At 37.6% G+C, this 23,964-nt stretch overlaps 1 protein-coding gene and 1 pseudogene across 1 annotated transcript in view; both read left to right on the forward strand.

The window, feature by feature from the left end:
- Positions 1-2,587, forward strand: part of LOC143405176 (guanylate-binding protein 7-like) — a 30,154-nt gene extending 27,567 nt beyond the window's left edge. The window contains exon 11 of the mRNA XM_076863556.1: positions 2,055-2,587. Coding sequence (XP_076719671.1) covers positions 2,055-2,282 — 228 coding nt within the window. The 3' untranslated portion in view covers positions 2,283-2,587. The remainder of the gene's footprint in view (positions 1-2,054) is intronic.
- A 14,477-nt stretch (positions 2,588-17,064) lies between these two features.
- Positions 17,065-23,464, forward strand: LOC143404381 (guanylate-binding protein 5-like; annotated as a pseudogene).
- The last annotated feature ends 500 nt before the right edge of the window (positions 23,465-23,964 follow it).

Here is a 23,964-nt window from a genome sequence, read left to right on the forward strand (position 1 = left end):
GCTCTGTTTTTTTTTTTAATATGATTCTGATACAGATGCTCCAGTCATGGTACAGGGCAGGAAGCTCTTGTCCTCTGATTAAATACTGGTGCATGTCTAGGTGGTTCATGGGGAGAAGTGGGGGCCAGAATCACAGTTCTCCTCTAGTGGCATTCACATCTAGTCTTATCAACAATGCATGTTCTGACAAGTTGCAGGTGCAGCCAATGCAGAAATAATGCATAAGAATGATGTCAGCAAAAGTTCTGTAACTCTTCTCTTCACTATTGTGGAGTGTCTTCCCAGGAGTGGGAACTCAGAGCCTCCCTACCCGTACCCACTTGAAGTGTCTGTCAGGTTTCAAGTCTGTCAAAGCTGGAGCTGGATACAATTCCTCTCAACTGGCCTGAGAATGCAGCTCATCAACCAGGCAGCCATGCAATTTGTGTAAGGCCCTGAGCTTAATCCAAAAATAAAGTAAAATAATAAAAATCACAAAAATAAAGACAAGGAGAACAACAAGGAGAAAAGAGAAAATATTACTTAAATAAAAAATTAAATTTTAATAAAAAATAAAACTAACAAGTTAAAAATAAAACTAACAAGAAAAGTTAAATAAAAGATAAAAATAAATAATACCAAATGAAAAAAAAAAAACAAAAGAAAAGTTTGTGTTTTTTTTTTTTTTTTGAAAAGAAGAAAACAAATCCTTCCACTTGAGATGCTTGGAAAAGTAAGAAAGGTGTGTTATTGCAGCCTATTTTAAGTCAGCTTCTCTGCTAATCTTAGAGTGTGCTTCCCAGGGGTGGGTTTTTTTCATTCCTCCCCACCATTCTTTCACTTGTGGTAGCCACCAAGGAGCCACAGGCAGTGAGACCCATGAAGCTAACTGAAAATCCTTTTAGCTAGATGCAGGCCAGAGCTAGATGCTGTGTAAGATGGGTTTTGCCAGGCCTAGATTCCCTTTGGCATGTCTCAGGCTGTGTGTCTTGAGGTAGGGCATATTTCCGAGCAAAGTATCTCAGGCAGGTAATTGGGAATGAAGGTGTCAGGGGCAGACTGGACACTAGAACAATACAGTTTTGTGATGGGAAGGGAACAGTGGGATCCACATAATCTGCCGTCGTAATCCTGGCATCTTCAGGCCTGGTAGCCATGAGAGACCACTTGCAACTACTCAGTCCCTTTTTTCAGAGGACAGGTTCCCTGGTCAGAGGATTGTACAGGGTGACAGCCTCTGCTCCCCTTAGCTTCACAGCCTGCATTCCCACAGAATGGGACTCTTAGTGAGTTTGTGTCAGAGCCAGTCCCCTGAGCCAAGGCCCTCTCAAAAAACAGTCACCCACTGAAGCAATGCAGTGGAAAGTCCATGCAGTCCTAGAGATGGGAATATGCCCCTCCTGAGCAGGGAAAACTCAATGGGACCCTTCTCAAGTTGACTCTTGGCTTCAGCACCCTGAGGGTTTGTTGGGAGATGGAACAAACCTAAAGTGTAGACCTCAGGTCTCTTACTTATTTAAATTGTATGTCTGCAACATATTGACCTGTGCACCAGTGGAGCTGGCTGGGACTCTTTCCCCTTTATTCCCATTGAGAGAAGATCCCAATACCTGACCTCAGTGATGGGCAGTAGGTACTGGGGCATTCTGTTTCTCTTGCTATGCTGTTATCCCAAGATTCTGTGTTTTCACCAGGTCCCCATCTCTCTGCTGCTGAACTCTAGCGCTCTCCCAGGGCCACTCACCTCCACATGCAGTTCCACAACTATTGCTTTTTTTCTAGTCCACAGAGGAGAAGGCAAGCACTGGGTGCATCTATTCTGACATCATATGGCTCAGGACAGTCTCTGGGCTTGAACAAAACATCTCTCCAACATAGCCCGGTGGTGCTGAGGAAATCTCACAAATGTATGAACCATGGATTGTCCCATTATCCAAGTCCAAATGTCTAGAGACATCAAAAACATTCTAAGGTGGTAGAGAAATGAACACATGATTAACTGCTGAAGTTGTTCAACACAAAACTCTGTCTGTTAGCAATGGGATTTTCAAAAGTGGATTTCTTCTCTTTCACAGGTCCAAGAAAAACTTCTGACTGAAGGATTTCAAAAGGAAGCTGAGAAGCTAAGAAAAGAGATAGATCGAGTACGAGATGAACTAGATGACATCAACACCAAAAAATCCTCAATTGTCTCACAGATCCTTGATTTTGTTTCCTCTGTGATAAGGGTAGGAACTTCTGCTGAAACACTCTTGGATATAGTGAGGAATATATGTGATCTATTACTAAGGCACTTCTCCTAAGAAAATGATAAAATGAAATTTTAAATTTTAATTACACAACACTGTTGTTCAATATTTAAGTAAACAATATAAAGAAATGGGAAACAAATAAGGAGATAATGAAATTGTTAGTAGAAAAGTTTTGAGTAAAGCAAAGACAAATGCCAAGATGAAGAAAACATTTGCAGTTTGATTTTAGACATGATGATATTATAACTAAAGATGAGCTCTTGTGAGAAGAGACCAACAACTACATTTCTAAATCAGCAGAGATATGATAAAAATTTTTACTTTACTGATAATACAATTTGTGCAAAATGAAATTAGGAAGTTTGTGTTTCACTTCATTTATGGGTAAGAAAGGGTAATTTTTCCAGGACCCTGAGCTAACAAGGGTTTGGTGTAATCAGTGGCCTACATTAAAAATTAGAATACAGATATCTTATATACTTATTTACCCAAGATGAAATGGGCATTGTTAATGATATGCTGTAATGACAAAAGACTGAAAAACAAAACTTTGAAGTCCCTCAGTCACTGATGTTTTGATTTTAAATGTCTCCCAAAAGCTCATGTTTGAAATCATGATACCCAAACCAGTACAGTTTGAAGGTGGAGTTTTAGGCAATGATGAGAGAATTAATCCATTTGATGGGTTAATAATTTAAATGAACTCCTATTAACCGTAGGTAGGTTGTGCATGCCTGGAGGAAATAGGTCATTGAGGTTGTGTCCTTAGGGATTATATCTTATCCCTGGCTCCTTGAGTGTCCTCTGTCATTCTCTCTCTTTGTTTCCTGGCTACCATGAGCTGAGCAGCTTTCCTCTGCTATTTCCTTTCCATCATTTCCATCTCAGGCCTAGAGTAATAGAGTTGACTGACCACAGACCGGACCTCTAAAACTCTGACCAAAATAAACTTTCTCTCTCTCTCTAAGTTGTTCTTGTTAGATGTAGCCATAGTGCCATAGAGCTGACTGACACAATCAGGTATTGATAACGTAAACCTTGGGACATACTTTCAGAAGAATACTCTGCATTTTCACTGATATGAAAGGCAAAGCTTTATTGGTATTGATATGAGATCTTCTCCAAGATATATAATAAGTGAAAAACAAGATGCTGAAAGTGTATATACATATTATCACTGAATTAAGAATATAGTGTATGTGCACACATGTTATTGTCTACCTCTGGAAAAACACAAAAGAAACTAGTATCCATGGTCACAATAGATTGGGACTTAGATAGCTGAAGTAAGAAATAAGAAAACAACCAACTTTATATTGTATATTCTTCCACAACTTTAACACTTTAGGTGAATTTGTCACCTATTCAAACAAATAAATACAAATTAAAAGGCTCCCAGGACAGGATGAAAGCTTTTAATACTACTAGAAATAGTATAAGTAGGCCCAACAGGAATAATTTACTCACAAGAACAGGGAACTAGAAAGCCCAAGACCTGCATCTTGATTTTGTTTTCATTATGGCCTTTCAATTGTCCTTAAAAGTTTATTCACCAGTATATGTTCAGATACAACTCCCCTAAGATATTAAACTGGAATGGCCTTTAAATTTCCTCCCAGATTTATAAAGATGGTGAATTAAAAGGGAAAAATTTCTTCAGGTTAACTCAGTATTTCAGGAATTCTTTTCAGCTGTGTAATGCTTAAGACTTCCAGCCAGAATGAATTGTGTGTTAGTCTACAATTTTGCTAAATACCAGGTATTGGCTGATTAATCACATTCGTTTTAATCATTAATCACATATCCAATAGGGCACCAACTGATGAGGTCCTCACCCTGTTCCTCAGTCTCTAGTGCTCTCAAAATGAAGGACACAATTGTAGGAAGTAGTGCTGAAAAAACTCATTGAAGCAAAGGGACCTGTACCCTAGTGTGAAACTGCTGCCTATTTCTCTGATGAACTGGACACCCCATGAGCCCTGAGTTCTTAAAATTTCTCACTCGTAGTAACTACCCAAGAATGGCATAAAAGTAGGATGTTTAAAATAGTAAACAAAGTATTCATGCAAACCTCATTCCTGTCATAGTCCTTCTATCATGCTGAAATAAAACCACACATTTTATATGAGGATCAAATTCTGACAGAGGAATCTGCTTAGTGTCCACAGAGCCACAAGACTGCAACATTGCAAATACTCTTTATTTGTTCCTTCCCTCTAATGTCTTAAGAACACATCTGTGCTTTCTTTAGGATCTTAAAGTAATGGTCAGTCACCTTTCAGTTTCCCCAATAAAAACCACTGATAACAGAAGTTCTATCACTGAACCAGTCCCCAGGAACCTGCTGCTGTCAGTGAAGGGAATACGCTGAATAGTGCACACTGGGATAGTCTGGTGAGGGCAATGAGGGGGTAGGCTAGAGTTCTGGTGTTCCATCACGTCTTCTCAATACACATGACCAGCAAAGGAAAGTGTAACCTCAATAAGGAAATGTTGGCATGAAATTATATCTATTTATATATCATGAAGAAGTCAAAAGGGAGGTGATAAAACAATGAAAGCAGAGAAAAGTGATTCTCTGCCCAGTGTAAATTTAGTCATAAGTCATCACCTGTTGGGTTAATATTTATATACACCACGAATAAGTTTCCAGGGAAAAGATCTCTCACATTCTTGAAAATCAACACATATTTGTTGAAATTTTGAATGTATAATGGATTTATCTCAAGGACCTTCTCGACAACTTTTTTAGGAAGACCAGTGCACAGCCACTCCTCCTCCACATGGTATTTGGGCCACTTCTAAAACTCCTTGTTCCTGTTCTCAGATAGTGTCCACAGCCTGCCTTGCTAGGGCCACCTTCTCACCTATTGGTGCCAAGTCTGAACAACCCAGATTAAATCCGTGTCTTCAGGAAACTCCTCTTGTGGACTAGAAGTTAGGGCTGGGAACTTGGAAATACAAAGAAATGGAGAAGACCTGTGTCCTAGAGAACTGGAAATAACACAAAGAAGCAGGAAAGCTGAGGAGAGAGTTGCAGGGTCTCCTTCTGGCCTCCTCAGTCTCAGATTACATTCTGTCACACAAGCATATATTCCTCAGAGGGAGGAAGTAAGAACATGTAACCAAGCTGCCAGCATCCCAGTGAGAGGCCTCTGGGAAGCAAAGTCTCACTAGGAAGGGGTCACAGGGAGGTACTCAGGGAGGTTTTCCAGCTTGGAATAAAAACCAGAAATAAGATCTCCTGTAGTGAGGGAAGCAGGCAGCATTTCCAGTCCCAGAAACATGGCCTGACTTTTGTGGGTTTCTAGGACTGCCATAGCTTACTATGTCATATTCATGAAGGAGAACAGGAGCCTATTTACTTCTCTTAAACAATCACATCCTTTAAGAACAAATCAACACCAAAAGCAGTAGAACACAGGAAATAATTAAAATCAGAGCTGAAATCAATGAAATCAAAACAAAAGAAACAATTTTAAAAAATTGACAAAACAAAAAGTTGGTTCTTTGAAAAAATAAATGAAATAGATAAACCCATGGCCATGCTAACAAAGAGAAGGAGAAAGAAAACTCAAATTACTAACATACAAGATGAAGAAGGAAATATCAAAATGGACGTGTCTAAAATACAGAAGACAATTAGAAGGTATCTTGAAAATTTATATTACAAAAAAATAGAAAATATCGAAGATGTCAACAAATTTCTAGGGACATGACTTACCCAAACTGAATGAGGAGGTCATACATGATTTAAACAGATCAATTTCAAGCAATAAATAGAAAACACCATTAACAGCCTACCAACCAAGAAAAGCCCAGGACCAGATGGATTCTCAGCAGAGTTCTACAAGACATTCAAAGAAGATTTAACACCAATACTCCTCTAAATATTCTATGAAATAGAAAAGGATGGAACCCTTCTAAACTCATTCTATGAGGCTAATATCACCCTGATACCCAAACCAGACAAAGACACATAAAGGAAAAAATCTTCAGACCAACATCCCTGATGAACATAGATGAAAAATTCTCAATAAAATTCTGGGAAATTGCATACAGAAACATATTAAAAAGATAGTGCACTACAATAAGTGGGCTTTATCCCAGGAATGCAAGATTGGTTCAACATATGGAAATCAATAAAAATAATTCATCAAATTAGTAGAGTTAAAAACAAGAATCATATGGTCATCTCAATAGGTGCAGAAAAAAAACATTTGACAAAATACAGCACACCTTCATGTTCAAAACTTGAAAAAATAGGGATAGTATGAACATATCTCAACATTGTAAAAGCTATCTGTGCTAAACCCAATGCCAGCATCATTCTAAATGGAGAAATATTGAAAGCATTCCCTCTGAACAAAAATCAACTCAAAGTGGATCAAAGACTTAGCCACTAGAACAGAGACCCTGCACCTAACAGAAGAAAAAGTAGGCCCAAATCGTCACCATGTCAGCCTAGGATCTGACTTCCTTAACAGATTCCTAAAGCACAAGAAGTAAAATCAAGAACCAATTAATGGGATGGCTTCAAATTAAAAATCTTCTCATCAAAGGAAATAATCAATAATGTGAGGATACAGTCTACAGATTGTGAGAAAATCTTTAACACATATACTTCCAATAAAACATTAATCTCTAGGATATAAAAAGAACTCAAAAAACTTAACACCAAAACACACACACACACACACACACACACACACACACACACACAAATAACCCAATCAACAAAATCGCTAAGGAACTGAAAAGACACTTCACAATAGAAGAAATACAATCAATCAACAAACATATGAACAGATTATGCTAAGCAAAGCTAGCCAATCCTTAAAAAACAAATGCCAAATGTCTTCTTTGATATAAAGAGAGCAACTAAGAACATAACAGGAAGGATGAGCATGAGAAAAAGACTAACATTAAACAAAGACGAGAGGGGGGAGAGAAAGGGAGAGAGAAGGGAAAGCATATGGAAAAAGTAGGAGACCTTCAATGTTACACAATATTATAAGAGGTTGTGAGGGGAAAGGAGGAGGGAAAAAGGGAGAGAATTAAACAACAGCAGAGGAGGTAGAGAGGGAAGATGGGAGGGGAGGGGAGGGGAGGGGGGATAATAGGGGATAGGAATGGTAGCAGAACACAACAGTCACTAATATGCCATTATGTAAAAATGTGAGTGTGTAACCAATGTGATTCTGCAATTTGTATTTGGGGAAAAAATGGGAATTCATAAATCGAGTCAAATGTATGAAAGATGATATATCATGAGCTCTGTAATGTTTTGAACAATCAATAAAAAAACCCAAACATATGAAAAAGTGTTCAACTTGTCTAGCAATTAGAGAAATGCAAATCAAAATTACACTAAAATTTCATCTCATTCCTGTCAGAATAGCCATCATCAAGAATACAGGCAACACTAAATGTTGGTGAGGATGTGGGGAAAAAGCACACTCATACATTGCTGGTGGGACTGCAAATTGGTGCAACCACTATGGAAAGCAGTATAGAGATTCTCAGAAAACTTGGAATGGAACCACCCTTTGGCCCAACTATACCACTCCTTGGTTTATACACAAAGGCCTTAAAATCAGCATACTACAGTAATGTAGCCATATCAATGTTTATAGCAGCTCAATTAATATATAGCTAAACTATGGAACCAACCTAGGTGTCTTTCAATAGATGAATGGATAAAGAAAATGTGATGTGATATATATATATTATATTTTTTTCCAATGGAATTTTATTCAGCTTTAAAGAAGAATGAAATTATTGCATTTATCAGTTAATGCATGGAGTTGAAGAATATCATGCTAGGTAAAATAAGCCAATTCCAAAAAAAACAAAGGCTGAATGTTTTGTCTAATATGTAGATGCTAATTCACAATAAGGTCGGGGGCACTAGTGTTAGATTAGATATAGAAAAGTGAAAGGAGGGGAGAGTAGGAGATGTGGGGATAGGAAAGATTGTAAAATGTCACAGACATTATTACTGTATGTATATATGTGACTGCATGACCAATATGATTCTACAACATGTACACACAGAAAAATGAGAAATTATATCTCATCTATGTATGCTATATTGAAATGCATAAATACATTCTACTGTCATGTATAACTAATTAAAACTAAAAATAAGAAATCAATATTATAGCAAGATTATTGTCAGACATAAAACTGCAATGGAGAACTAGGTTTGCTCAGCTGTATCTACAATAGCATAGGCACCAAGGAAATGTGTAACCTTTTAGCTAATGGATAGCTATAACCTCTTCAAAAATAATCACACATTCTAAATAGATCTAGGGTGACTTTCAGTTTATAGTTTTTCAATGTATCTGATATCTGCTGGATTGTCCATTTTTCATTCCCCAGCACATATTTCTCTTTATTCTAACATATTTATTTATGTGGATGCTATTTAAGTTTACAAATCATCTTAATATGTTGAATTTAGGTGGGTGAATACCTGGAAAAAAAAACATGAGTTTATTAAGTAGAAGGAAATTCTTTAAATAGTTTTTGGTCTTTGGAATTCATAGCAAAAAAATATACACAATTTTATCAAAAGTTTTCTTTAATGAATAAAGTATCATCCGATCCTTGTTAATTGTTGTTCTTATTATCCTTTTTTGTTGCTCCTCTTCATGCAGTGCTATATCAGCAGGCATAAACCAGAGATTGATATATGACCATTAACTAATTAAGTCATTTAGTAAACATCTGTTCTAGCAGTGTGTAACTGTGACCAAAAGACCTTCAATGTAGAGGGGGGGGAAAGTAGCTCTGAGCCTGAGATGAGGCAGAACATCATGGTGGAAGGACTCGGTGAAGGAAAACAGGATATGGCAAAGAGGAAGGAAAGAGAGAGAGAGAGAGAGAGAGAGAGAGAGAGAGAGAGAGAGAGAGAACGAACAAAATTCAAACCCCAAGTACATACCCCAGTGACCTACAACCTCCATCCATACCCTACATGCCTACAGTTACCACTTAGTTATCATACCATTGGTTTGGATTAATCCATTGATTAGGTTATACCTCTCATAATCTAATCATGTCACCTCTGAACATTCTCATGTTGTCTCACACGTGAGCTTTTGTGGGACACCTCATTCTAAACCATAACATCACTTAATAATTCATGAGCGATTCTTGTTTCTATGGATATCAGCTATAAATTTCTTTGCCTTGGAAAATGCTTCCTACTATTTTATTTCCAGAGATACATCATTGCTATGAGTTTGATTTGCACTGAGGCATTGAATGAATTTGTAAAAATAGATCTGTAAGAACAAATAACTCCAAAGAACAAGAATCACCAGTCAAAATTCTATAGCTGCCTTATCCCAAGACTGTGCTCACTGCAACTCCATTTTCTCTCTTTCTCAGGTGAAAGTCCCAAAGCTAAAAATTCCAACATATCTATGGAGAATACCAGGCATATATTTTTTTTCTTTTTTTTTAAGAGAGAGAGAGAGAGAGAGAGAGAGAGAGAGAGAGAGAGAGAGAGAATTTTAATATTTATTTTTTTTTTTTAGTATCGGCGGACACAACATCTTTGTTTGTATGTGGTGCTGAGGATTGAACCTGGGCTGCACGCATGCCAGGCGAGCGCACTACCACTTGAGCCACATCCCCAGCCCCAGGCATATATTTTCAAATTGGATGTTTTATCTTTGACCAGACAAAATATGAAAAGGAGTTCCTATCCCATACTGAGGACATGTTGGAAAAGTAACTAAAATTCCTTAATTCTAGGAACAATAAAAAAATATTTCTGTTCTTAGATCTTCACCAACCCAAGGACCAAGACCCTCAGGGAAGGAGTCAAGGTCACTGGGAATGGTGAGTCTCCACTTCTCATCCTAACCAGTGGGTGGACAGAGACATTAGGGGGCACACAGGTGGCTCTGAGGTGTTCCACCTGCTGGGTGCTGTGCTCCCAATTGCCAGCATCTCTGTTTGGTCCAGAGGTGTCTGTGAGGCCAAATTCTTGCCAAAGCTTAATAAGTGCATAAGTTTAATGCCTTATTTACATAATTAAGAGGACCCATCCAACCATGTGGTTGACACATCTGTTGGGGAGAGGAAGCACTTTACATAAGGGTAGATTTGGTGGTCAGCTATTGTTAACGGTAGGAGTAGGGTAGCTAAGAAAGAGCAATTGTGGTTAAAGCTGTCAGAGGCAGTGACAGGATGTTCTACAGGTCTGACGTTTCCTTCTGACAAATCATGATATTCTCCTCCCTCTTCTCCTTCTCTGAGGCCCTTATGCTGTCTATCTATGGGTGTTCCTGCCTCATGGAGGCAGAGGCACTGCTGTGGGGTTGCCTCTTCCACCTTTCTCCTTCTGTCCTCAGACACCAATTTTGTGATTGTGCCCTGACAGGAATTGAAAAAATAAAAAAGATGTTTCTTAAGGTGCAATTTCCATCTTAAAAAATATTTATTACCTGTTGATTAAAAATAATAGGCTGATTAATTTAAAAAGAATAGAAGAAAGTGGGTGGTGGCTACAATAAAATGAGCAAATGTTGAAAGAAAGTGATTGTTCCTTGTATTAACAACATTCAATACTACATACATTTGATAAAGCTGGTTGTATATGGAATAATTAACTTTCATCTTTCTGATCAACTCTCAAGTATCACTACTAAATGGTCAAAGTTTATTTATCCTGAACTGTTTCTAAATAAATGATCCAAACAATTGAACAAAAAACCGCTACATAAATTACTTTTGAGTTCAGTTTTTTGCTCCATTTTCTTTGTGAGAATGAAACAATATGCCCTCAGTTTGTTTTAAATTTCTTCCCTGAAGTAGCAACAGAAAAGTGGAAAGAGGAAATGGAGCAGACTGGCAGCTTTATCTTGACCACACTGACCTGCACAGGAGCCAGGCAGGAAATGCTCACTTACACTTAATCCCTAGTTTCTGAGCAGAAAACCCTTAGTTTCTGATTCATTGAATCTGAGGGATGGGGAGGCAAGGGAGAAAATAGACTGATAGCCTGATCTGCAGAGTTCAGCTGCTGGCTTTAGTTGTTATTACTTTAAAGCTATCATCATTGTAACTGTGGCTTTTAACTCTGTATTTTATTGTCCACATTATTTAAGAGACAGTGTTGTTTCAAAAAATGATTAGTTCATGTTTTTAGGCACATAAGTTATGAAGGTATAATTTTGTGATATCAATAACTAAAAGGGGTGAGGAAGAACCTCTTGAAGATAAAATCTTTTGTATATTATTAAAATGAAGCTGGTATAAGTTTCTATTAGAGTTTTATGGATTTAAGATATTAAATATAAGCTGAGGGTGGCAGCACATGCCTATAATCCCAGCGGTTCAGGAGGCTGAGGCAGGAGGATCATGAGTTCAAAGCCAGCCTTGACAAAATTGAAGAGCTAAGTAACTCAGGTGAAACCTTGTCTCTAAATAAAATACAAAATAGGGTTAGGGATGTGGCATGGTGGTTGTATGCCCCTGAGTTCCATCCTTGGTACCAAGAAAAAAAAAGATATTAAACATAATCCCTATGGTAAATATTACATGTGAATACTGGTCCTACTATTAGGATTAGTATAGTCACCCTAATATCAACAAAATTCACTTTGAATCAAAAGAAGTAGAAGAGATACAAGAATAATACATACCAATAAATATTCTAATACAGAAAAAAGATATAAAATTATAAACATTTGTATCACTAATAATGGGTGTTCTCAGGTGTTGAAGTCAAAATGGACAAAACTAAAGTGAACATAGGCAGTTCTACAGTAACTGGAGAATTCAGTACCAAGGGATAAATAGACATATTCTCCATGGACTCGATCATGAATTTCTGATCCACTGACAACATCCTATGTTTCTGCTGGAGTATAAGAATGGTTCTTAGGGTAAAGTTAGGCAGCATTTCTCCGAAAGGTCTTAGTAATGTTCCAATACATCTAAATCTACAGCTGTCATCCAATAGATCGCTTGTAAACTTACTATTGAATCATACTGCAAACAATGAGTGAGATTTTTTTTTATTGGCAGACTTAACCAACCATGATTTATGTGAGCAGATAGTACATGATAGGAGGAAGGAAGAGTATGCTTGGTTCTCAAGGATTTATTGGGAGTCTGTTGTTATTTCTGTGGTTGGTTTAAATGTATTGGAAACAAGCACAGACTAACTGAAACAGAAACAGATTTTTTAGGATCCCTTGTAAGTACAAAGGAAGAACTGATGGCTAAGTATGAATAATCTAGAATGGGTAGAAGAGGGGAAGATCTTGAATATCAATTTTGATCATAAAATCCATGGCAATAATGAGGGCTATAGGTTAGACTTTCCTGTTGTGGGTACCTAAAAAAAAAATTATGAGAAGCCATCCATTTGAAGAAGTCTTGAAGAAAGGAGTGGATTTTCTGTGAGATATGAGGGGATCTTGGAAAATAGGAAATGGTTTTCACAGATGCTGTGGGTGCCCCACCCAGCTTCCCTTACCACTTACCCTTTCAGCACATTCCACTGGTGTCTTACAACAAATATTTCAGATCCCAGCAATGCCAGGGAGTCAAGCTGCCAGGATCATGCTGCAGATATTGAAGGAAGCAGGAGGAAAAAGCTCCCATCCTAAGGGCCAGATTCCCAGGCAGATTTTACCTGGTTTCCTGGAGTTAGCTAATGGGACTAACCTCGTGGTTCACACAAAAGGAACCACTGGCTCTTGCCCCATTCCTTGGCTTTATTCCCTTCCAGTTTTTATTCCTTATCTCCTACTCTGCTTTGTAGCATTACCTTCCAAGCAAATCCCTCAGTCTCAAATCCTTGACTCTGGAAGGAAACCTCAGGCAACACAGCCCAAGAACCCCTGTGTTTATTCTAAATTACAGATAAAACCAATGGTCCTATATGACTGTTGTCAGAATAAAAAGAGATCTAATTATGAAAAAGAAGTAATGATGCTGATGGCAATTATGACACAGCACAAACCAGAAGGACTCCAGGAAGTGCTCTGGTTTGAACCTTAAGGTCTGTTTATCAGTAGCTCTGTGGTTTTGAACGGGTTACTGAACTTCTGAGGGCTCTAGCTGTTTTAAAATGGAGGGAATTTTTACTGGGAGAGTTGACATAGGGTACTCCATCTAAACTAGTGAGCCCTGTGCATGGAGTATAGCAAATGTTTAGAAAATAACTTCCTTCTCTGCATTCATTGTGTACTAATGCCAGGACCTTTGTCTTTTCCTATCAATTGAAGTCTCAGTTTCAATTGAACCTACCATAAAAGCAATAAACTAACTACTACATGGGTGCACTTCACATTTCAGTTTACCAGACCTACCAAAGTATGTTCTTCCCAGTTGGAGATAAATATCATCTTATCTCAAGCTACTTCAAATAACACACCCTTGGAAAACTCACAAAAGAGCTCAAATTTCTCCTTCAGTTACACTATCTATCCAAACCTTCCACCAGAGGATGCTCAGAATATCCCTTTTGCTACTACTTAGTCACTAAATGTGTTCTGTGGTTTCAGTTATCTGTAGAGAAGTTTGGTAAACCCCTTCTGACTTTTGGCATGCTTACATTTTATATTCAAGTTATCTTCAGGGAGGTGGGAGCTGGGAAAGAATGGAAATCCCCAGGATTGGGGGAAGAGCTCATCAGAATTCATCACAGCTAAACTAAAGTTCAGCTGTTGGGACTAATCTTACCAAGTGCTCCTGGAAGCAGCTTCTCTACTGGCTCCAAAAGATCTTTGCTCCAGATTTTACAGGTAAGGTAAGGACATGGACAAGGGTGGGAAGAGATTTGCAAGGTTCTGGTAGATCTTAAAACATTTTATCCAGTATAGCGTGGCATTCTGCCTGACATGCTACATAATGGATCTAGTAAAGACTAAATTGTGGTGTAGCCACATAGACAGCAGAATTCATTAAGTGTCTGCTAAGTTTGTTTCCTGCTGAATCAGACACAATAGCAGTGGGGAGTAACTGAGGGTTCAAAATGTCTTAGTACTGTTTTTCTTCTTCTGCCACCTTATGTCCTATCATATAATTGTCACTAAGTGACATTTGTCTTTACTAACACCTGGTTTTGCTGTTTAAACTGTAGCCTGAATATTTTAAGAAGTTTTCATTATTTTCATGAGGGAGCAATAAATGAAAACGCCAACCAACATAAATATTTGCTGGCATTGTTAAGGACAAAAAAAGAAAAAAGAAAATAAAAAGAAAAAATTGAAACCCAGAGTGAACAATGAAGCAGTTTCTTGAAAAGAGCAATATATTTTTATCATATTGGCTTGCCCCCTAAACCCCAATGCCATCCATTCCTGCAATCTCCTTAGTCCCTTTTGTGTTGGTTCCTATTTTTTCTACTCCAGTGTCTCTGCTGTTAGGATCACTTAATTCAACAGCTCCATATTGCTGTCCTCTGGGATGCATTCTTTCCAACTGTGGTAGAGGCCCGTGACTTTTATAAATGTACAAGATGCGAGAGTGGATCAAAACACATAGAAAACAAATGCACATTTGGGCTTATGGTGGATTAGATTTAATTTCCAAACTCAATATTGGTCTAGCAATTTTGTCACTCCTTGGAACTCCTTCCTCCTCTCAACTTCTTTCCATAGCACATGCTAATGAGTCTCATGTTTGTTTGATTTCCACATATCTCTTTGATCAGTGCCTTTTCCTTTCCCTCTAAACTTTGAACAAAACTACACAAAATAAATCAAAAGCAAACATAATAAAAACAGCAACAATAAAACATAAAACCCAAGCTAGACTAACATGGATTTAAAAAAGAATTGTTTTCTTCCAGAAAAATCTATCAACAACATTTCTTAGCATGTTCTTTTATTTCTTGGCATTTTTCTTCTTTGAATTTTTTCTCTCTCTCCTGCAAACCTCTTTTTTAAAAATAATAGCTGTACTGATATAAATACAGAGTCATTTACTTCCACTTTAGGAAATATTACTTCCACTTTAGGCTTAAAGAATTGAGTGAAATGCCAATGTGATAGCCAGTTACAGGGCTGAGAGATTGAAAATTAAATTTAACTCACTACAAATCCAAATGTGCATTTGTTTTCTATGTGCTTTTTAAAAATATTTTTTAGTTGTCAATGGACCTTTATTTTTTACTTATTTATGTGTGGTGCTGAGAATCAAACCCAGTGCCTCACACATGCTAGGCAAGTGCTCTACCACTGAGCCACACCCTAAGCCCTGATTTCTATGTGTTTTGGTCCACTCTTACATTGTTTTCATTTATAAAATTCTTGGGCTCTACTAGAGTGGGAGAGAATGCATCCCAGAGGCACACGCAGACTGAGATGTAAATTGCAGAGCAGCAGTTGTGAGTGTGGCTTGAACACTATAAATACTCAAAGATGTGCTAGAGATTTGGTCTTCTAAAAGCACTAAAGATGTTATGCAGAGAACACCTGGGAACAATATATAAAGCACTATTATTAATACACATGCTAATGCTATTCACAAGAAAGTCCAAAACCTTAAAGCTGTTAGCTCCCACATTAGTAAATTCACTCGAAAGCATGAGAGTTTGTAAGCTCAGAATATCTGTATACAGATTTAGTTATATAACTTCTGTTTTTATAGCTAATTAGTGTAGATTATAATTGGGAGTTGCCACATTTTTCTAATCTAAATATTATTCTCGCATCTGCTACATGTAAATCAGGCAGCCAGAATTCTACTAATCTAAGGTGCCAATATTGCAATAGCAGTACATTAAAATGGAAAGACACCTGGCATCTGAGCTTCTAAATTCATCATAAAATTGCCCCTTTCTGCAGTACAAGCATTCCCTGACTTCCATGCCCTGGAGCTGTGCCATGTGTGAAGGCAATTTGTGACTTCCTACTATTGTTTCCAAGCAGCAGTTTCTGTTTTGTCTTTCATCTAGAGGATTGACAGGGCTTTGGCTATGAGAAAGGGAGAGAATGGATCTTTATGGTTGTCAACAACAACAACAAAGAAATTCACAGCTTATATAGTCTGCTACAACAAGAGTCCAGAAGTATTCATTTAAGATGTCCATGAAAATAAAGTCAAACAGATAGTGAATTTTTAGTTTTGTAAAATGGCAGAAAACTCAAGAAGAATTTTAACAGCATGACAAGTCAGAAAAGCAAGAATTTGCTTAAAAATATTTTACCAGAGACTCCTCAGATTACAGGAGCTAAAGAACAGAAGTAGAAATTGGTTAAAATTAATAAAAGAAGTTTTGTCTTCCACTCATATAGCCAGTCATAAAATCATCATGCTTTGAACATTTGTTTCAATAAAGGGATTCATTAACTAAGTTAAAAGCACTTCAAAAGTACAGCTTTAAGAAATAAGCACCTGCAATTTATTTTTAATGCTAGATAATGGCTTAGAATTAATGCAATTCACTTTGGACCTGGACTTAATAAGAGAAATACAAAAATTTATATTTGGCAAATAATCAAGCTAGGGACATTAAAAAAAGGAATATAAGTAAACCAAAATCCAGGGGAAGGAGTTAGATACAAAGAGCCAGTAGGTAAGATTCAGGAAATAAATTTTTCTATGTCCACCAAATATTTAAGAATAAGCAAGGTAACTGATAGCAGGCCTAGGACTGACTGACTTTACCATGGTGCTCTTGATTATCTTTTTTTATATTTTTTTATATTTTGTTTTTTAATGTCTTCAGAAAGAGGCCATGCTGGGGAACAGTTATGTTTTCAGGTTCCGTAAGCAAAATGGCTTTCTCTGCTTAAAGACTAGAAATTGCTGCTCATCCCACCTCTTCCCTTGAAGACTAAGTAATATCCCAGACATGGCCTCAGAGACCTACATGCCCGGCCCTGTGTGCCTCATCGAGGACATGGAGGGGCAGCTAGTGGTCAAGCAGGAAGCCCTGCAGATCCTGTCGGCCATCACGCAGCCCATGGTGGTGGTGGCCATCATGGGCGTCTGCAGCACAGGCAAATCCTACCTGATGAACCAGCTGGCTGGGAAGAAAAAGGGTGAGTGCCACCAACAGAGCTCTGCTGAGCCTTCTGTCCACCACACTATGGGCGTCCAGCATGGGGATGGAGGGGGAAAAGATAGTGCCAAGGAGGGACAGTGAAAACCAGTGTTTGGGCCACATATGGGTCTTTTAATTGGAGAGATAAAAGGCAGGTTTCTGTCCCTGACATACAACTTTTTAAAAATGTCGATCTTAATGTCTTTCAGGGAGAAACACAATATATTCCCATCATACAGAATGAGATCAATGAAATAATTTCCATATTTATTTATATATGACAGCGGAATGCATTACAATTCTTATTACACATACAGAGCACAATTTTTCATAGCTCTGGTTGTAGACAATGTACATTCACACCAATTCCTGTCTTCATACGTGTACTTTGGATAATAAGATGGTCCATATGCATAATTATAAACTTTAAAAAATTCACTTGCATATTATTATAAAAACCATAAAAATTTTCCACTTACAGAATTTGACTTTATTTCCCCATTTCTCTATTGTAATGAAGATCGTATTTTCTGCTGTTTCCTTATTATGCTTTCCTTAAACCCTAACTCAATCATCAAGAAAATACAAAAATACACAAATCCCCTTCTCTGTGACAACCCCTGCACTCCCCTCTGCAGGCTTCTCTGTGGGCTCCACGGTGCAGTCTCACACCAAGGGAATCTGGATGTGGTGTCTGCCTCATCCTGAGAAGCCAGGCCACACCTTAGTTCTGCTGGACACCGAAGGCCTGTGTGATGTAGAGAAGGTAAGGACAGAAGATTCTTTTATGATTAAACTCCTTATCACTGAACATGCTTTGTACAAGGAGTTTTTCATTTTGTTTTTATAAATTTGTACTTTTACTTGACTGGACTATATTGCCCCTCATTTTTTTGTTTCTATTTTCAATAGTGTTTGGAAGTCTGAAGTGAGAAAATATATTTATAATGCAGAATGAGTATTAGAACTACATTGATGTTTTTGCTTAGTAGTTCCCAGGTATATAAAAATGGTGCAAATAAACTCACTTTACAAGCTTATATGGTTAGTAGTGGGCACAGGATGAGATGAACTTCTGTTCAAATCAGGGCTCTGGCACTTTTCGCTTTCTGACCTTGACAAGAAGAGTGAGTCTCCCTAAATTTTTAATATTCTTTTTGGTCTTATCCAACTCATCATAGGAGAAGTAGACACATGGATCTTTTTTACTGCATAGGTCTTTTCTAGTTATATTCTAATAAGTATTTAGGAACAAGTTCACAGAAGAAAATGAATTAGATTTGTACAACTTGACCATTCCATAAAGATACCTATCATAACTAATTACAAGCTACTCAAGCAAAGTCACTAAACTCAGACTTGAGAAGAGATGTACATAGTTGACTCTCATGAGCTGGTTTTTGCAACTAACCAAACTTTCTCTTGAACGTCCACTGTTTGCTTTTTATGTTTTGATTTTGATTTTTACATTTGATTTACCTACCAAGATGCAAAGATAGTAATCAAAAATTTCAGCTTCAGTTTCCTTACAAAATGGAGATATTAATAATGAGTTCATCCCACAGCATTAAAATTAGAAAAGATCAGTAATGTGAACTCCCTTGTGGATAATAATTATTTAATAAAATAGATATATGTATTGTTCACATAGGCTGATTTTGTTTTAGTACCAGGAAAACCTTGATTTTAACTATTCTGGTTACCCCATTGACTATTAATTTTGCATTTTTCTATCAGTGACTATAAGTGGGACTCTGGAGTTAGAAATTTATGCTTTAGGGTAAAATTATCAATGAGAAAACTATGGAAGTTCATGTGTTTGATCACTTGTGTTTTCCCTGCTTAACACTTGTATATCAGAATCTTATTTTCAATGATAGTTCATTTGGAAATGCCATTTGACATGACATCTTCAACAAGTCCAAGATCAAGACATTTCCAGGAGGCATCAAGGTCAATGGACCTTGTGAGTATCTCTTTAAGGATTTCCCTTCTATTCAACATAATGTGTAACATGTAACAAGGTCCTTGGGTCAACATTGCATAAACAATTACCACTGTGCAAATCATATGCACCATGTTTACAAAAGCTATAATGAATCCAAAAAGTATTTCTAATATTTGTTTTAGTAATGCCTATAAGGTTACATGAAATAGGAACATGATGAAGTTAGATATTTTATCTTTCAGTCTTCCCCTGTTCATTTAGATTACTCCCCGTAGATTGACAGCATTTGTTCAACAAATAAATTCAATGCATGTGGTGTGTCACAATTTTGGTAGATATAGTGACACATACCTGTTCCCTGTGAAAATGGAACTTGGTTGCTACAAGTATTGAACTAAGGTCCAGTATTGAACTAGACCCTCTAAAGATATCCAATCAGACTTCTTGCTCTACCTTTACCTAACAACTTCAGGTTTCATAACTTTGTAAATGATTGTTGTATTATTGAGGGAAGTAGAACAAATGACAAAGAAGGAAAACCAGGAAGTTCCAACACAGAATAAGGGACAATTGATCTAAATTGTATAATTTGCTTCTTTTCAGAGAATGGTATGATAACTTAAATACTTTTTAAAAAATGAGAGAAGAGGAAATTTTGAAGAAAATGGAAACCCAAGGCAGAGGGAAATAAAAGGAGGATTAAAGAGGCAAAAAAAATCCAATCACATGAATGTGCATGATTTTATAAGATCATCTGCTTATTTCTCTATGGAGAAGGATTAAAATCATACAATCATATATCTTGGGGCTGCGGTTGTGGCTCAGCGGTAGAGAGCTTGCCTAGCATGTGTGTCGCCCTAGGTTCGATTCTCAGCACCACATACAAATAAGTAAAAAAAAAAAAAAATTATCAACAACTAATAAAAATATTTTTTTTAAAATCATACGATCATATATCATATATCTAGACATTTTCCCTTTTTTCTTCTTTAGCCCCTATTTCTTTTCCCAAAGAAGGAAAAACCTGTCTTCTTAATCTCACGATTTCCTAAAGAAAGTTATCTACTGGTCAGAAAGTTGTTGAATGAATGTTATCAGAATTAATTGACATTAATTAATCAATTAGTCAATTGTTTCATTTACTTTTAAAGCAAATAACACCAGTATCTCTTCCTCTGGGCAGGTTTAGAGAACCTGGTGCTGACCTATGTCAACGCTATCAACAGTGGAGATCTGCCCTGCATGGAGAACCCATTCCTGACCCTGGCCCAGAGAGAGAATGCAGCTGCAATAAAAAGGGCACTTGCCCACTATGACCAGCTGATGGGCCAGAAAGTGCAGCTGCCCACAGAGACCCTCCAGGAGCTGCTGGACCTGCACAGAGCCAGTGAGAGAGAGGCCATAGAAATCTTCAAAAAGAACTGTTTCAAGGATGAGGACCAAAGTTTCCAGAAGGAATTACAGGTAATTGTGTGTGTTTTATTCTAATTCATGTGCTTTATGGTGAACAGAAGGAAAAATATTATTGTGAATAACACAATAAGACTTTTTTAAGAAAAAAATTCCTATTAGACTAGAAAACAATGATATTTGCCTATGTGTACATATTGTCACTTTTCATTTGTAAACAAAATGTAAATACCTGGGCCCTTTAGAGTCTGAAGTTTTCCTCTATGCACACAGCTCAACTTTACCTTGTTACACCCAAGAGCTAAATTTGAATTGATTTTATTCCTTTAAAACATTGTATTTATAGGGGATAATATTGGCCAAAATATGTTATATTCTTTGCATGTTTAAATACATAAAAACAAATCCCATCATTATATACAACTACAATGCAGCAATAAAAATGTGAAAAGAAAAAAATAATTGTATTTACAAAGTCATGTTTTATCTTTTTATTAAGCAGAGAGAATTATCATTTGGATCTGCTAAAGTATGAGCTATCTACGATTAATAGAGCAATTTGACATCATTCCAGCTAATTATTCACTTCTACTTCTTAAAGGTAGAAAAATACTGAAACCAGAAATGCTAAAAAAAGTAGGCTGCATTTAAAATGAGGATTTGAGTTTAGAGGTCTGTGGACATAAGATCACATCTAAAGCAGAAATGCAAGAGAGGGGTTTCAGGAAATTTCACACCCAAAAGTAAATGCCATATTTTATAGACTATCATTCTTGTAACTATTTCAGGTTTGCTGGGAAGGGTATAGTCTTGCTTATATTCATTGAAGTTTCTTAAATAAATAATCTCTTTAAAAATAAATTTCAGAAAGACTGAGGTGTTGCTAATATCTCCATGGGTTCTTTCCCTTTGAAGACCCTACTAGATGCGAAGCAGAATGACATTTGTAAGCAGTGAGAAAGCCTCTTCGGATTGTTGCTCAGCTTTACTTCAGGATATTTTTGGTCCTCTGGAAGAAGCAGTGAAACAGGGGCTTTATTCTAAGCCAGGAGGCCATAATCTCTACCTTCAGAAGACAAAGGAGCTAATGACAAAGTATCATCAATAGCCCAGGAAAGGAATACAGGTATTTCCCAGGATTCTATCTATTAATTATGTGAAATGCTGAGGTGCCTGTTTAAAAAAGCCATTGAGGACAGGACATGCACACAGGAACAGAGGTGCAGTTTATGTCTCTGCCTCAGAGTTACTCTGTAACTGAATGAGCATGCCTGGGAATTATGTACCTGGTGTTGGTATTTTAGCACAGGATGTGGGTGTGCTAATGATAGCTGCGGAATTAACCTGAACCATCACCATAATCACCAGAAGTCTATTGCAAACATGAGTACTGACTGCAACAAAGGGACCATTTTTGGCTCTACAGAACAGAATTCCAATTATTATTACTTATTTAAGAAAAACTATAATTGATTTATATATCTAAAATCAGAAGTTTTTAATATGAATACTTTCCAGAGTTCAAACAGTGTCCTCAGTGGTCCTCCTTTCTTTTTCCTTTCCAACCTCTGCTTCATTATTCCGCTTCATTTTCCTGATTATTGGCTTCATTTTCAACTAGACTTGCCCCACATGACTACCAGGAAGATACAACTGATACAATTCCTCTTAGTGCCTCAATCCTCTGGGAACAGAATATGTGTTTCCCAGCCTCCTTACCAGTATTTAAAACACTCAAGTTGCAGTATTTTTCCTTCTGTGAATGAGTTCTTTTCATCAAGTGGCCTTGAGTGCTCTGATTGGCCCAGCCAGGTTCTTTTTTTTCTTTTCTTTTCTTTTCTTTTTTTTTTTTTTAGAGAGAGAGAGAGAGAGAGAGAGAGAGAGAGAGAGAGAGAGAGAGAGAAGTTTAATATTTATTTTTTTTTTAGTTATTGGCGGACACAACATCTTTGTTTGTATGTGGTGCTGAGGATCGAACCCGGGCCACACGCATGCCAGGCAAGCGCGCTACCGCTTGAGCCACATCCCCAGCCCCCCAGCCAGGTTCTGAACCCCACCTATGGAGAGGCTTGATGCACCTCTCCATCAGGTGCAGGCAGAGCGCCTTCTAAGAGGAAAAGATGATTGATAGAACAAGAAATATAATTGTATCACATCGCTAAACACAATTTCTAGATCTTACTGTGTGTTTTTGGGGTTCCTAGGCTGAGGAAGCTCTACAAAAGTATTTAAAGTCCAAAGAGTCTGTGCGTAACGCTGTTCTACAGACAGACCATGCTCTCACAGCCAAGGAAAAGGAGATGGAAGGTGAGAAGAGAACAGAAGTAATGCAAGAAAGACAAGAAATGTTCAGAAATTTGAAATTCATGTGTCCTGGCCTAGCTGAGATCATTCACCTAGAGCAAGACAAAGAGGCTTCTTGTCCCCACAGGTGGTATCTGAGTATGGCAGGATTAGTTGCAGTATGGTTATCTGGAAGGAAAAACAATGGCAGGAATTTTCTGTGTGGGTTGGAACAATAAGGATTGAGAACTGAGAACCGGAGGCCCAAAGGAGGGACAGAGCTGTCCTAGAAGGTTTATCCTTTTCCTTGTTCTCCTCAGAGGCACGTGTGAAAGCAGGGCTGAAGCAGAAAGTGTGGAGGTGATTCGTAGGCAGATGCAACAAATGATGGAGGAGAAGGAGAGACTCCATCAGCAGCAAATAAGTCAAATGGAAATAGAAATAGCAAACATTTTGGCACAGCAACACAGGAATGTGGCACGTCAGCTCCAGGTATTGAATCAGTTGTTTCAGCCTAGGGTTGTGTTTCTGTCCTTTCTCTATAAGAATGAGAGCATGAAACAGTGAGGGGAGATGAAGAGTACTAGGGTGGTTCAGGGCAGGAACTGTGGAATCAGACTGCTGGATGTGCATCCAAGCTCCACTGTTACCAAATACATGGTGTAAGCAAGTTATCTATGTCGTCTGTGCCTGTTTTCCTGTTGCATAGAATAGAAATGGGGGTTAGACATATTTGTGAGGTTATTGTGATAAGCAAGTGCTTTAATATTTGGATTTAGAATGGTGAGTGGAATAGAATAAGAATATAAATTATTAAATCTATAGCAATGCATTTCCGTCCCACATTGATTAGCCTTTTCTGTTAATTTGTTAATGGCTCTGGAAAATCCTTTGCCCTGATTATACCTGTTACATCAATTTCATCTTGCATTTTGTCTTTGCTGTTGTCCTTGCCTCGGTCATCTCTGGTTCTTATGGCCTTGAACTTGCAGTGCTTGTTTCACCAAGTCCTGTAGTTTATCATCACTCAATAAGCAGGAGTTCTCCTCTCCCAAGCACTGTACAAA

This window comes from Callospermophilus lateralis, chromosome 7 (genome assembly GCF_048772815.1).
Source record: "Callospermophilus lateralis isolate mCalLat2 chromosome 7, mCalLat2.hap1, whole genome shotgun sequence".
Lineage (NCBI taxonomy): Eukaryota > Metazoa > Chordata > Mammalia > Rodentia > Sciuridae > Callospermophilus > Callospermophilus lateralis.